General features: G+C 39.0%; 2 protein-coding genes across 4 annotated transcripts; one reads left to right on the forward strand and one right to left on the reverse strand.

Annotated features, from left to right (window-relative positions):
- Positions 1–6,853: 6,853 nt before the first annotated feature.
- On the forward strand, positions 6,854–9,651 carry znhit1 (zinc finger, HIT-type containing 1). The gene is made up of 5 exons (XM_079814091.1): positions 6,854–7,553; positions 7,794–7,964; positions 8,078–8,157; positions 8,536–8,705; positions 9,106–9,651. Exons 1-5 carry the CDS (start codon positions 7,532–7,534, stop codon positions 9,125–9,127), a joined length of 465 nt encoding a protein of 154 aa, XP_079670217.1. The 5' UTR covers positions 6,854–7,531; the 3' UTR covers positions 9,128–9,651.
- On the reverse strand, positions 9,531–15,520 carry mogat3b (monoacylglycerol O-acyltransferase 3b). Of its 3 annotated transcripts, XM_079814088.1 has the most exons (9): positions 15,013–15,497; positions 13,745–13,788; positions 13,327–13,422; positions 13,022–13,129; positions 12,237–12,307; positions 11,883–12,087; positions 11,624–11,798; positions 10,481–10,665; positions 9,652–10,351 (listed from the first exon to the last, which is right to left on the reverse strand). In XM_079814088.1, exons 2-9 carry the CDS (start codon positions 13,779–13,781, stop codon positions 10,197–10,199), a joined length of 1,032 nt encoding a protein of 343 aa, XP_079670214.1. In that variant the 5' UTR covers positions 13,782–13,788; positions 15,013–15,497; the 3' UTR covers positions 9,652–10,196. The 3 variants fall into 3 exon arrangements, with proteins under 3 accessions (XP_079670215.1, XP_079670214.1, XP_079670216.1); XM_079814089.1 differs by lacking the exon at positions 13,745–13,788 and having other exon boundaries at positions 9,531–10,351; positions 15,013–15,520; XM_079814090.1 differs by lacking the exon at positions 13,745–13,788 and having other exon boundaries at positions 15,079–15,497.
- Positions 15,521–15,934: the final 414 nt, after the last annotated feature.

Here is a 15,934-nt window from a genome sequence, read left to right on the forward strand (position 1 = left end):
ACCAAAGACTGTAGGTCCAGCTCGCTCTGCCCCTCCTCCTGTGAGATTTCTTCGGTCACAACGCCAGGGCACACACCCTCCTCCATCTGCACCAAAAACAACTGATACCAGCTCTCAGTGACGTTTTCTGGGTCCTCGCAAAGTCAACAGCAATCTTATCAAATGTTTACAAAACATGCGTGAGCCCAGTGTGTCTCTATCTTTCTCTATTTCTGTTCTATTACGTGATAGAAAGTCTAAGGCCGTATAGCAAACCCATCTAATCTGCTGCCTGTTACTTGTCAAACTAAGAATACTGGGGGGGGGGGGGGTTAGCACTTTTAAACATCCGTTCACTTAAAAACAAATCACTTTTATGAGTGTCTGCAGACCAGTCAGAAGGGATGGGGGGGTCGCAGCTCTATTTAAAGATGTCTATCAATGTAAGCAAGTATCATTTGGTGACTATTTGTCTCTAGAATATCTGGGCATTGTGCTAAAAGGTGCACCACACATCCTGCTTATCACTATTTATAGGCCTCCGAAATATTCTCCGGCCTTTATTGATGAATTTACAGAGCTGTTATCAGCAATCTCATCTGAGTATGACTGTTTTGCTATTGCTGGGGATTTTAACATTCACATTGACAATGCTGAATCCAGTACAACAAAAGATCTCATGACTGTTCTTAACACTTTTGATTTGACACAACATGTACACGGACCCACACATGATCGTGGACACACTCTAGATTTACTCATCAGTAAGGGTCTAAACATTTCACCGATAGTTATTAAGGATGTGGCACTGTCTGATCATTTCTGTATTTTCTTTGATATATCAATCTCTCCTGCCATTGAAACTAGATCTGTCTCTGTCAAAAAGAGATGCTTAAATGAGAACACTAGTGTGCTGTTTATGAAGGCTATATCTCTAACACCAAGCATATCTGCAGACTCTGTTGATCTTCTCATTGACTCTTTTAACTCAAAAGTTAAGAGTGTAATTGATGATATTGCCCCTGTGAAAGTCGGAAAAAAGAGTGGCAAACAAAAAGCACCTTGGAGAAACTCAACAGCAGTGCAATTAATGAAAAGACAATGCAGGAAATCTGAACGCATGTGGCGAAAGACAAAACTTGTAGTCCATTACAACATCTATAAAAACAGTCTTCGTGCTTTCAATGTGGAACTAGGCAAAGCTAGACAGACCTTCTTTTCAAATATTATAAATAGAAACATAAACAACACACGCACTCTTTTTGCTACTGTTGAGAGACTAACAAACCCCCCGAGTCACATTCCCAGTGAAATGCTCTCAGACAGCAAATGTAGTGAGTTTGCTTCCTTCTTCTCCGAGAAAATCATTAATATCAGAAATGCGATCAGCACATCCTTGAGTTGCTCTGAGGTGAGTCAGATCAGACCACACCCTCAGAAAGTTATTATGACTGATTTTGAAGCAATTGATGGTCAAATTTGAGAAGAAACGGTACAGCACCTTAAAACATCAACCTGCGCCCTTGACACACTCCCCACTTCTTTTTTCAAAAGTGTGTTTAACTGTTTAGAAGCAGATCTCCTAGAAGTGGTAAACGCCTCACTTCTTTCTGGGACTTTTCCAAACTCCCTTAAAACTGCAGTAGTAAAGCCTCTCCTTAAAAAGAGAAATCTGGATAACTCCATACTGAGCAACTACAGACCAATCTCAAATCTCCCCTTCATAGGCAAGATCATTGAAAAAGTAGTTTTCAGTCAGCTGAAAAAATTCTTGAACTCAAACGGATACTTTGACAATTTTCAATCTGGTTTCCGACCGCATCACAGCACAGAGACAGCGCTCATAAAGATTATAAATGATATTCGCCTCAATACAGATACAGGCAAAACATCAATTCTGGTACTACTGGACCTCAGTGCTGCATTCGACACTGTTGACCACAACATACTCCTTGACAGGCTAGAAAATTGGGTCGGGCTTTCTGGAATGGTCCTCAAATGGTTCAGGTCATACTTAGAAGGGAGAGGTTGTTATGTGAGTATAGGTGACCATAAGTCTGAGTGGACATCCATGACATGCAGAGTCCCACAAGGGTCAATTCTTGCACCACTCCTATTCAACCTGTATATGCTGCCACTCAGCCAAATAATGAAAAATAACAAAATGGCTTACCACAGCTATGCTGACGACACCCAGATCTACTTAGCCCTATCACCAAATGACTACAGCCCCATTGACTCTCTATGTAAATGCATTGATGAAGTTAACAGTTGGATGTGCCAAAACTTTCTTCAGTTAAACAAAGACAAAACTGAAATCACTACATTAGGAAACAAAGATGAAATTCTCAAGGTGAACGCATATCTTGAGGCTAAAGGTCTAAAATCAAAAAATCAAGTCAGGAATCTTGGTGTGATTTTGGAGTCAGACCTGAGTTTCAGTAGTCATGTCAAAGCAATAACTAAATCAGCTTACTATCATCTGAAAAATATTGCAAGAATTAGAAGCTTTATTTCCAGGCAAGACTTAGAGAAACTCGTTCATGCTTTTATCACCAGCAGGGTGGATTATTGTAATGGTCTTCTCACTGGCCTTCCCAAAAAGACCATTAGAAAGCTGCAGCTCATACAGAACGCTGCTGCCAGGATCTTGACCAGAACCTGAAAATATGACCATATCACACCAGTCCTCAGGTCTTTACACTGGCTTCCAGTTACATTTAGGATCGATTTTAAAGTACTATTACTTGTATATAAATCACTCAATGACCTAGGACATTGCAGATATGCTGATTAAATACAAACCCAACAGATCACTCAGATCATCAGGATCAAGTCAATTAGAAATACCAAGGGTTCACTCAAAGCAAGGAGAGTCTACGTTTAGCTATTATGCCAGCCGTAGCTGGAACCAGCTTCCTGAACAGATCAGATGTGCTCCAACAGTAGCCACTTTCAAATCCAGACTCAAAACACATCTGTTCAGCTGTGCATTTACTGAATGAGCTATGCCACTGTACGTCCGACTGATTGCACCATATCTTATGCATTTACTCATTGAGCTCTGTGCTTTGTCCGAACTGCTTGCACTTTAATTATGCGTTTCATTTTAACCCTGTTTTATTTTTAGTTTTTAATTATACTTTTATTTTTAATTATTTTTTATTTTGTTAAGGCTGTCTGGGTGGAAGAGGTTGAGAGACGGGGGAGCGATAAATCAAAATCCCTCCGCGCGAGGACGATCCGTTTAGATCTGCTCTGACGGATAGATCTGTATAGCCTTGGTGGTAAGAGGAAGGACCGTGTAGATCCGCTCTGACGGTCGAACAAAGTAGAGATAGCCCTGGTGTTCCTGTCCAGGAAGATTTGTCTGTAAGGGTAATGTTTAAATGCACAGTTACCTGACAAATATTTTTTGAGTACTCCCTCCGGTGCGAGGAAGACCCGTTTAGATCTGCTCTGATGGGTAAAACATCTAGAGAACGCCCTCAAGTTAGGCCAAGAAGATTTGTCTGTAAGGGTACTGTCTAAACGCACAGTTACCTGACAAATATATTTAAAGTAAACCTGACTCTCCATTTTCTTCCACCCCAGATAGGGGATTTCATCTTTATTTTTATTTCCTTTTAATTTCCTTTTAAATCCTATTATAACTATTATACTATATATATTTTTATTTTATTCACTTATAACTATTTTAACTTCATTTCTGTGTAAAGCACTTTGAATTGCCACTGTGTATGAAATGTGCTACACAAATAAACTTGCCTTGCCTTGCCTTGCCTTGCCAAACTGAAGTCCACAAATAATGCTGCGTTCTATTATTTATCCGTGTCGGAGCTCCGACTAGGAAGACAGACGTTACCTAGCAACACGCACCAACACGCCCCCTTTCCACGGATTTTGCCGCTCTGAAGTTTGGACAACCGTGAGGACACCGAGCAAGAATTCCGAATCGGAATACAAGATGGCTGCGACCTGTGTGACTTGTAAGTATGAATTGTTTTCATTGATTTTGGACCGATTTAGTTGTTTAAATGTTCATTTGGCAAAGATGTTCAGATATCTCTATGCCTAGAGTCCCAGGTCTGTCGAGATGTTGCAGGATATAATGCAGTCCCATGTTGACTGCATCATCCACAGACCTGTTTGCTCTGTAGGCAAATTGAAGAGGATCCAGCAAGGGTCTAGTGATGTCCTTCAGGTGGGCCAGAACCAGTCTTTCAAACGACTTCATGACCACAGACGTGAGAGCGCAGGTCTGTAGTCATTAAGTCCAGTGATTTTGGGTTTTTTGGGGACGGGAATGATAGTGGAGCGTTTGAAGCAACAGGGAACTTCACACTGCTCCAATGATCTGTCGAAGATCTGCGTGAAGACTGGGGCCAGTTGGTCAGCGCAGGCTTTCAAACAGGCAGATGAGATGCCGTCTGGGCCTGAAGCTTTCCTACTCTTCTGTTTTTTGAAGACTCTGGTTACGTCCTCTGAGAGACTGGGCTTTTCAAACCTGCAGTAGAATGCATTAGGGCTGGACCAGAATATTCGAATATTCGCTGCACAAGCTTATATGGCAGAAGCCATGTCTGAGCTTGAATTTGGGTTAAACTGCGTTCGTTTGACATTGTGGAAAATAGAATAACAGAATCAAAATGTATTATCCTTTTTACACGTTAAAGATGTGACGGTAAAAAAAAAAATGTCCCTCACCGTTTCCCTCATTCCTGTGCTTGTGCACTGAGCGGCTGAACGCATGCAGCCGTGCGCTGTTTACTTTCGGTTTGCCAATTCAGGGGCGGGTTGCTTGTATTGTGGGTTCATTAGCTATTATTCTTAATGAAAAACATAGCAACAAAACAGTAGCCTACAATGACAAACTCCCTTAAATAGGCGCTTTTACATTGCTTTGAAACCAAATATTCCGCGATCATCTTGAAATTTAGATCCTCTCTCGTGAAGAATATGATCTGACTGCTGCTGCTGATGTGCGGAGACGCCCGTTAGTTTGGCTCAAGTGGTACGTTCAGTTTTTTTAGTCTTAGAGCCCTGCACGGGCCTCAAATCTAGGCCCTATAGCCAGACCCTGGCTATAGACGTTGAGGCCCAAGCCCGGCCGTGTCCAACAGCTTACCAAAACTATTGGCCCGAGTCCAGTGAATTTTTATTTTATTTTTTATCCTCCCTATTAGGCCTACACATCGTTGCAGCCATTAAAATAGTTCAGTTTCGTTTTTAATGTCAAAGTAGTTATATTTCGTTTAGTTTCTTTATTAAGTTAATTAAATAGTTAATTAAATTAAATTTTATAAAGTTAAGTTAATTTAGAAAAATGTTTAAAGCATTTTTTTGTTTGTTAAATTAAAGTTTTTGTTTGCTTTCAGTGCTTGGGCCCTAATTACTGTAAACTGAAAACACAAGAGACAAACCTGTTCATTTGTAAATACAAACCTGTGGCCAAGAATCTGAGGGTCAAGGAGAGCCTCTCCCTGGCTGTAATTGCCCGCCTCATCTTGGTGTCCTGCCTGGTGATCAGTGGTTCTACTCTCCCTAGCAGGATTTCAAATTCATCTGATGTCACCCGTAGCAGCTCTTTGAAACCTGATCTGTCCTCCAACTATACAAAAAAAAAAAAACACACTTTTAATGATCTTAACCCTTAATAAGTATAAATATATATTTTCCACATTTGAGTGACACTAGCGAAAACTCAAAACATAACTTCAAAATCATGTATAACTAGCGCTACACTTGATGTGAACCATCATTAGTTATTTTGAATAGTCTTGAGCTTCTATCATTAAACAGCAGACATTTTGCTTTTGGTTCCTACTCACATTGTTAACAATCTGTTTGTATAATAATTTTTAGCCTATTCAATTACATTTAGTGTAGTTAATGCTCTGTAATTAATGTTAATGTTAGCTTTTCAACGTTTATCGTTTAAGATTCCTTTAAACATGTACAGTGTCATGTATAGAGTCCATAATATCAACTGAAAAAATAAAACATATCAGTACGATACAGTAACAAAATCTGAGAGAAATTGAAATTGAGAGACGGAGCAATCCAACCGATTTAATGTTACATGTCGGTATCTTGCACAAGAAGGCAACAAATTAACGTTACTTGCTGATCACCATTGTTACAGCTACTACACATTCCTGCTTCTGCTTCTAACACCTATTTGATTTAAATTTTACTAAAACACAGTTCTACACTGTAACAGTGTGCAGTACGTTAGCGCTATAAACTAATGGTAACATGTTGCCAAACAACTGTAAACAATCTAGCCCTTGCTAGCGCACTACTTTAAACATTTTAAAACGTTTAAAAATCGTACCTCTAGTTCTCGTTGAAGAACAGACAATCCATGCTGATCCCGTCTTCCCAACCATTTTCTCGTCCACGCTCGTTTTGATTTTCTTTTGTTTTTATTGCTACAAAGAATAAGTATTAATACAGCAAGTTGCCGCGACACACTATCCATTTTGTTTACATGCGCTTCCCCGTGAGATCGCGTCACGTGACGTGCTAAATCTGGCAAGATAATCTTAATAACATTTTGTAGTGTGTGATGCTTCACGAATTTCAAATCTTGTAGTGTGAGCAAGTTTAAGATTTGAGGGAAGAAAATCTGCAAAGATTCTCCTGAAGTGTGTGCTGCAACCAGATTTTACAATCGGATAGGATTTTAAAACTCCTGTAGTGTGAGCCAGGCTTAAGTCAGTGCTGTTTAACTTGATTTCAATCAAATCAAATCACAGAGAGATTTGCAGCTCGTACCGGAGACCTCTGCGCCGAACTCGAACACTTCTCACGGGCTGTTTAGTGGGCGTGTGTCGAGACACTGAGCAAGTAAACACATTTGTTCAGAGTCAGAGCTCGCGAGTTGCGCAGCGCAGAGCACAAGTAGCCTAAGTAACGTTAGCGCTGTTTCGTTCCGCTTTTGGCGCTGTTTCGCTAAAATATAGTACTCCAGTTTGCGTTGACATCGTGAAACTGCACGATTAGTAAATTATCTGTGGTGGGCCAAGCTGCGGGCCGTTTGAAATTCATCCCCGGGCCGCATTTGGCCCGCGGGCCGGACTTTGTTTGGACACCCCTGTCATAGGGGAACCACAATTCTGTAGCCTACCTATAGGGTGAATGTTGGTACCTTAAAGGTAGGCCTATACAGTATATTAGTACCTAAAGTGTAGTACCTAAAAGGAACAAAAGTCTACCTTTTGAAAAGGTACCGCCCCAGTGACAGAATTGCACCTTTTTCTGAGAGTGTAGCCTATGCTATGCACGTGTAGCCTATTCTTTTTAGCAGATCCAGCAGTGTAATTCTTACAATATAGAGTATTTACAATAAATGTAAGACAGTTTTCAGCAGCCCCCTTGTAAGTCTATTGGGCCATCTAGTGGCTCCGACGAATAAAGTCAAGAACATAGACTGTAAAAAGAATCACGGTTTTAGCCGGACGATCTGCAGTTCGCTAGATGTCAGTAATGCGCACGCAGACTGCGAACCACCACAAGCAGAAGAAGTGGTTCTCTTAAACTTCCGGGCATGGCGGAGAAGAAAATAGCCGGTATGTGTGCCTTTCAAGTAAACATATGTATAATTGTGCATGGTAAAAATAAAAATAAAAATCCCTAAATAAATATACGCAATACTTGTAAATCTGTTTCCAGACCTATGTTTCTTATTATTTGCAGCAGAACATGTAACGTGAAACAACCTAGCTATGCATCACATTATCAGTCCTATTCTGTAATCTTGTAAATCCAGCTGTAAATTAGTTCACATTCAGATGATTTGTCCACCTCAGTCCGCTCGCAGGATCCCAGTCAGCGGCGCGTGCTGGACAGCGCCACGCGCCAGCGCCGTTTGACCCGCCAGCTCGAGGCGCTCGAGAAAGACAACTTCCAGGACGACCCTCACGCGAGCCTCCCGCAGCTCGTCAAGCGGCTGCCGCAGTTCGACGAGAGCAACGAATCGAGTCGGTGTTTTGTGTCATTCAGTCCCCACTCATTTGCACGTATTAAATATATCTCTAAGAACTGTATCTGACTCTAGAGTTTACGGTTGTGTTGTCTTTATTTTGATTTCAAGGCAAGCGGAGGAAGAAGACAAGGGGTGATCATTTTAAACAGAGGTTCCGCAAAAACTTCCAAACGCTTCTGGAGGAGGAGGTAACTCAATCGCATCTATCACTCGTTAGTGCTGTGTGCTGAGAAACACTCACACAACCTTCTTTTCTATGATGAATGATACGGAACCTTAAAAGAAACCTCAAACAAAACAAAAAACTGATCACATTTGGCAAAATTTAAAAGCTGCATCTTTAATAGCTATATTTTTCTTAAAGAACGTGCCTATTTGTAAGACAATTAATAAATTAAATTGTAAATTACTCATAAATGATGATAACATTTGAATAAATGTCAGTTATTACAGTTGGCTAATGTAACGGGATGTTAAAAAAAAACTAGGCTGCCATTTTTTGGGGGGAATCCTAGAAATATCTTCGTGCCATTCACCCTCTTACACTTATTTTTCTTTTCTTTCAGGACTTGAGTGTTAGTGAGGGTCCAAACTATCTGACGGCATGTGCTGAGCCCTCTAAGTTTCCTCAGCGTCATTTCTGTGCAGTGTGCGGCTTCCCTTCAAACTACACCTGTGTATCATGTGGAGCTCGCTACTGTTGTGTGCGATGTTTAGGAACACACCACGAAACCAGGTAACACACTCGCTCACGCATGTGGGTAGTAGGCAACACACTTCCTCAAAAGTGATAATAGTAACACAAACAAGTTCTCAGACACCACAACAAAAGATGACACAAACATATTATTAGTCAAAATTGTCATAATTTCCTCATTTCAAACCTGTATGACTTAATTTATTCTGTGGAAGACAAAATAAATTTTTGAAGAATGTTTTAACTGTTTTCCTAGAATACACAAAGTCATACAGTATTGGAAGGACATGAGGTAAATAATGAAAATAATGACATTGGTAAATAATGACAATTTGCATTATTCATTTAAGGTCAAGATGAAACACCAAAATGGCATATGATAAAATGATAGGCCTAGGCAAGATGAAATGAGTGTAAATCGTGCTCCTTGTCCTTTCAGGTGTCTAAAGTGGACGGTATGATCGGTTCATCTGTCCTGAACTCCTATCAAAATCAAAGCAAGCTTATGGGTCATGCACTCTTACAATCTTATGTTCCTCAAAAGCTTGACAGCCATTAACCTGCACAATAAAAAATATTGAGGTATATATTACTAGCAGCCCTCTTTACAACAAAATAGGCTGTACTTCAATGTAAAAAATGTGAGTTAATTCTGTGGCAAGTAAGCTTTGGCTTGTTCTAAAATATAGCGAATTACAGTGAAAACTGCAATTTAAGTGTTTTTGGAATAAATTACCCCAATTGGCAGAAAGAAAAGACATCTTGGTTACAAATGTTAAAACGTGTTCTATGAAAAACAATATGCTTATTCAGGGATGTCTTATATCACAATTAAAGGAACCTACAGCAGGTACAATGGTTTTTGTATATGAAGTTTTGTTATTTAACAAAGTATTCTTCCAATTTTTGTATGTAAATACTGTATATGTACATAATTGTTTCTTATAAAATGTTGTTGTCAAACAAATAAATGAATAGAAGTGGTAAAAAAAATGTGCTCGCTTTATGATCTGTTTTGCATAAATGGAGATATTTTAAGACTTTGTGCTTATGCATCAAAATACATTTAATATTAATATTTTGATTAAAAGCATCAAAATAATACATTTATAAATCATCCATGCTTCTGACATTAAAATAATTCTGAACTGGTAATTAATCCATCCTTTTTTCTTTTTTTTAAACTTCCACCCCCAATACATATTTTCATATTGAGCACTAACATTACATTTCTAGTGCTTTCGCAGGGAAAACTTCAAAACAGAACTGTGATGAAGGTGAGCAATCATTTAATTTTTAACCTGGATGACTGTTCTTTTAAGGCACATATACAGCTCAATATGAATGGAGCATTATTGCATTCATTCATTCATTTGGTTCATTTTCTGCTTTGAGCATCATTTTGGAGAATTAAAAGGCTAAAACATTCACATGACATCAGTACAAAATAAGTACATTTTCCTCCTCTTGTATCCGTCCCACATTATATTCCAGACAGTTGTATCATTAACTTTGCGTATTCCAACATTTCTATATGAAGCGCAGCTCGTGTGTGTCAGCCAGTCCGTAACTGGTCTTATGCCTGTGGAAAAGTTCAGACAGAGCCTTCATGTATAAACTGTGGTAATGATCCACCTGTTCCTGAGATGGATTGTCAATCTGAGGCACTGTAATGGGATGGCCCACTGGAAGACAAAAAGATGTATAGCAATCATGCAACAACAGCGTTTCAGCAGCAGACAGATTGGTAAGTGTCGCTACCTGAAAAATCATTTGAGAAGAAAATATTAATGTGAGAAGTCTTTCGAACTGACCCACGGTTGTGACAGGACGTCTGAATGGCAGAAGCAGCCAGCGGCCACCAGTGAAGAGACATGGAGCAAAACCCATAATCTGCTTAAAAAGAGCCTGCAGCCGTCGGCCCACACTGCCCTCAGGCAGAACCACCTGTGGGAACAGCTCGTTCTCACCAAAGGAGTATACCGGAACCAGGTCAGCCCTGAGTACACAGCAAGATGATGACGTAGTCAAGTTAAATGTGAAAGTTAAAATATTTATTAATTTGGCAGTTGCTGCTAATATGTCTACATTTGAATTTCACCTTTCAAGTTGCTACTGCTGCATTTTTCAGGGTTTCAGGATTTTTTTTTTACCAATTGATTTCTCCATTACTGTTTTGTTCAAGTTCTACCTCCTGTCTTTCAAGTAAAAGTATGCCATCCTCTATTTAGAGCAGTGGTTCTCAACCTGGGGGCAGGACCCACCAGGGGGAGTCAGCAAACTTCCAAAGCTTAAAATGATATCAAATAAGAAAAATCAAGCTTTTGAAATAAGATAAAATAGCAAAATGTGCTGTCATTTGTACGTATTTTAGTTTGTTCCCCCAACAACTCATTTTTATTTAAGAAATTCTCAAGGTCTTAGAGAGGTCTAGTCAACCTAGTTATACGAGGGAAATTTATGATTTATATACCTGGAAAAGTCATGGAAATGTTGAATAGTATGAATAGAAATTTGTCTAGTTATGTCAAACTCTAGTAGATGCTATATGTGAGACCTTTTAACAAATGTAATTGCAAATTACCAGAGCCGTTTTAAAATATATAATTTAAAAAATCCTGAAATTATTCAATTATAATTATGATTGACACTCACAGTTTCTGTAAATAAAAGAGTTTGAAAATGAGCAACTTTGTTATTACAGCAGAAGCACCAGAAACATCTTGGTGGTCTTTGATATTATTTTTGATAATGAAGTCAAAAATGTTAGGACTTTTTGTGGTCAGAAAGGAAGAACCACCGATTTAGAGCATTCAGGAATGGGATCATTTAGGCAGTGAAAGGAATCTAGTTTTTCTTAACATTTTTGACTCAAATGCCCTGGTTGAGAACCACTGGTTTAAACTAGGGCTTTTATTTCAATCAACTGGTCGTTAATCTTCTTGTCTTTTTCTCACCCATGTTCAAGGGCCAGTCGTACAAAGCCTTTCCTGTGTTTCATGACTACAGTGTTTACTCCTGGAGACGAGGTGAGTGATTCCTCTGCCCCACCAATGATGATGACCAGAGCGTTACCCACACCAGTACGGCTCAGCAAATAATTCAAACTCTCCTTACTGACAGGCAACAGACCTGAAAATGAGAAATAGATGGAGAAACACTTCATGTTTTCTTGTCTCTCTCATTGAGTTTTGCTGTAGCTAATTTTTTACTGACCTGCACACAAAACATATTCTCTGAAGAGGGGAAGGCGGAAAAGTCCAGCCAGGATTGCAAGTGTGGGGCGTATTCCAGGAAAGGTATCGGCAAATCTATTACGATCTGTGCTGAAGCATGAGAACGCTCCCACACACATGATGCCATGGGGGTGACAACCCAAAATATAGTTCTTACTGGGTTTCAATTCAGCAGTCTTTACCAGCTGAAGGAATTTTAAGTCAAAGAGGGATATCGAGAACAGCAAGGGTTGGAGACAAAGAAGATTCAAAAGGTGAGACAACATTTTGAGAAAATTTTGAGAACAACGGATGTCTTATGTCAGTAACTGGGTATGATGATTGTATTATTTACCTTCACAGGAAAATAGTCTCGGAAGTGTTTCCATACTTCCCAGTTTCTCACAAACTTTGTTCTTCTGCCACCTAGTGGACAGAGAAAACATTAACCTTTTCAATGTTATCAGACAATTAAAGCTCTTTTAATACATATTAAAGGGATAGTGAAAATAGGAAAAATGTAAATTAGCCCATGATTTACTCACCCTCAAGCCATCCTAGGTGTATATGACATTCTTCTTTAAGACGAATACAATCGGAGTTATATAAAAAAATGTCCTGGCTCTTCCAAGCTTTATAATGGCAGCCCAAAATTTGAAGAGAAATATACATATTTAACACGTTATAAAGTAAAATATCTAGCTTCCGGTGGATCGCCTTCTGTATTCAACTTGCAAAGAAAGTGTAGCACCTCTCACAGTTAAAAATGCTTGCGCTATGTCCGACGTTGTCGTCGCGCCAGTTATGCTTAGTTGAATAAGGACGCAGTCTGCCATAAGCTAGATATTTTACTTTATAATATGTTAAATATTTATGTTTTAAGAATTACAAAAACCCATCGATTTGCTTCAGATGGCCTTTATTTACCCCCCGGAGCCGTGTGGATTACTTTTATAATGGATAGATCCACTTTTTTGGGGCTGCCATTATAATGCTTGGAAGAGCCAGGACATATTTTAATATAACTCAGATTGTGTTCGTCTGAAAGAAGAATGTCATATACACCTATGGCTTGAGGATGAGTAAATCATCACATTTTGTGACTATTAGGAATGGAAATGTGTGTATAACTAGGTTGACCTCTCTCAGGTGTTTGCCAATCATAGATCTGCCAGGAGAAGTAGAGAATGGGGATGAGCCACAGAGAGGTGAACATCAAGTAGATCATCAACAGTACACAGGCCACTCCTGCATACACACACACACACACACACACACACACACACACACACACACACAGCATTGATAGTAATATTACAATGTCATCTCAACAACACACAAGGCAATGAGAAGCATCATGCAAATTACCATATAGCACCCAAAAGTAACTTGTTTCCTTTTTTTTTTCTGTGTGTGTGTGTGTGTGCGCGTGCAACAGGTCTCACCTAAAAACAGAAAGGAAAGCACCAATTGTAAAACACTGATATCCTCGATAAACTCCTTCCATTGAGACTTCGCCTCCTTCCTCTTTAACTCAGAAGCTGACAAAGATGGGATAAAAAGAGAGGAGGAAGAGGAAATTGATTAGGCTATTTGTCAGTGTGTGAACATTAAGGTTGGTCAGTGTTTTAACTGCTGAATCTGATCACGTCTTCTTCAGAATCTGATCACATGTTTACTCCAGTTTAACTGGTTTTTTTTTAGCAGAATATTCACCAAAGCAAGTGGTAAAAACATTTTGTCAAATGTAACATTTTTATACATTTGGGGTTAGGAAAATATTTGCAGGCGCTAGTACAGTATTTGAACCATTGACCTTAACTTGTGCAGGCGTCAGAGACATCAGCAGTCAGATTCACTCACAGTAAATCTGTGTCATACAAGGTGAAAATGCCTTCATGGGTAATCTGTCAGTCACAGTTCAGTAGGCAGAAAGATCAGAAATTAACCTTAGCTTAGCACAAATATGCCACACAAAGTCACTAAAATGCCTTGTATATTTAAAATGTGGAGACACAAAAATGGCCTGTGAATTGAATATCTGTTATCTAACATTTGATGCGTTTCATTATTATATTACAGGTCTTTTGTAGTTATGGGTTTAGTGTCTCTGTAGATGCTAGTGGCCTGCTGTGACCTGCATTCGGATATGTGTCTTGGTTTCAAAGGTGAGTGATTTTTTTATTTTTATGTGTAGCTAATATGAATCTTTAATGAACACTTTAATGAGTTTTACATTTAAATAGATTTAGACATGTAGCTATAGGTGTTATCTTTAGATTCAAGATGCACACATTGGATGTACATGATAAACAATATTTGTACAGGAAAAGAATGGAACGATGTTACTTAAGAAATTGGTTAACTGGAAGTTACCTTACCACACACTGTGAACAATTAAAAATATATACAAATAATATACTTAATTTAACTAAATGTTATTTATCCTGTATGTGACATTTTTAAATTTATACAAATAAATGTGAATTTTATGCTTCAACAAAATACCTTCAGGATAACATGCAAACAAACTTGATACAGACATTGCCTATGCTGTACATTGTATATGCTGTACATTGTCTATACAGTTAGATAATTAAATAAAAAAGGCCAATCTTGATGAACTTTAATTCATCACGTCATTTTACAACCTGTGTTTTTATGCTGTTTATCAGCATCACACCACAATCAGAGGATTGCACTACTTCAAATAGATTGGCAATTTACATGTATATCCCACAATGCCTTTCATTAATAATGAAATAGTTGTATTTAACGTAAACGTGGCATTTGAAAACTTGTTTTAGAGTAATATGAGAATAAGCAAGTATCGTTTTAATATGGACAATCTGACATTCTGACCCCACTGCGATATTAAACATCAGCAATTCCGCAGTTGGATTTATTGGAAAATATCATGTACGTGCATATTTGCAACATAAAGTGTTACGACAGACCAACGAAGTTATTATATTTAAACATTTAGGCCTAATGTTTAACCATATTTAGACTGTTGCTAACAAACATTCACATTTAAACTTTGCTGCAAAACCTGCATTTTAAATTATTTTGAAAATGATATCATTCTCCAGTCAAATCCTTTTACAGTACTGACATTCGCGTGAGCCTACCGTTATCTGTGCCCATTAAGTGGCCAATTTTAGTGATCCCTGTAGCAAACGATTCCTCTTCCTCACCTCTCTGACAGAATCCTCGCGGTTCTCGTTTGCACTTTGATCGGTTCAATTGGTCAAATAGATAACGATTCGCCTTCTAATCGCGTCATTGTACATGTATGTGTGCAGTTTCAGGACTGGCTATCTGGTGTTTATCTCCAACCACTTATGAATCCGCGTCCGCATGACTCAAAGCCGTTTAAATCACCCTTTGCTTTAACACGAATCGTTCGTAAACCAGGAAGAAAGCATTTCGAGTCTTTGTTGTCACGCATAGGCATCGAAAACGCCACAAACTCCTACTCCTAATCCCGAGCAATACATGGGGTCGTGAGATTTCTTTTAAATATCTCTGCTACTTGGTACGGCCAGCGGCGCGGTTTGGTTGAATGAACGCTCCTCGCGCGCGGGCGGACTGCGGAATGGACAGCTGTAGGAGGAGCGACTGCGTGCGCGCGCGTGCTGAGAGGCGCGCTCAGCCGCTGCATTTGAAAATGTTTTACTTAGTGCTGCTTGCGACTTGTTGCTTCATGAAGAGCACACAGGAAATAAGTTATCAACAATAGCTACCATATTTTTTATACATCAATCTCTCATCAGCATCAAATATTTTATACTGCATATCAATATGATTGGCACGTATGGTGTGCTTGTGAAATTAGAAGGCTTTTGTCCAGTGTCATGTTCCATTCAGGGGTGAAAAAATTTTTGCCTACTTAAGTAAAATATGAGAACTCATACCCCCGGTTTCACAGACAAGGTTTAAGTTGTCTCAAGATGTACATAATGTTATAACATTTATAAAAGGTATTTAATGTCTTAATTAAACTAGTCCTAATCCTTGCTCAATCTAAACCCTGTCTGTGAAAGGCCATAG

This window comes from Gobio gobio, assembly GCF_949357685.1.
Source record: "Gobio gobio genome assembly, chromosome: 4".
Classification (NCBI taxonomy): domain Eukaryota; kingdom Metazoa; phylum Chordata; class Actinopteri; order Cypriniformes; family Gobionidae; genus Gobio; species Gobio gobio.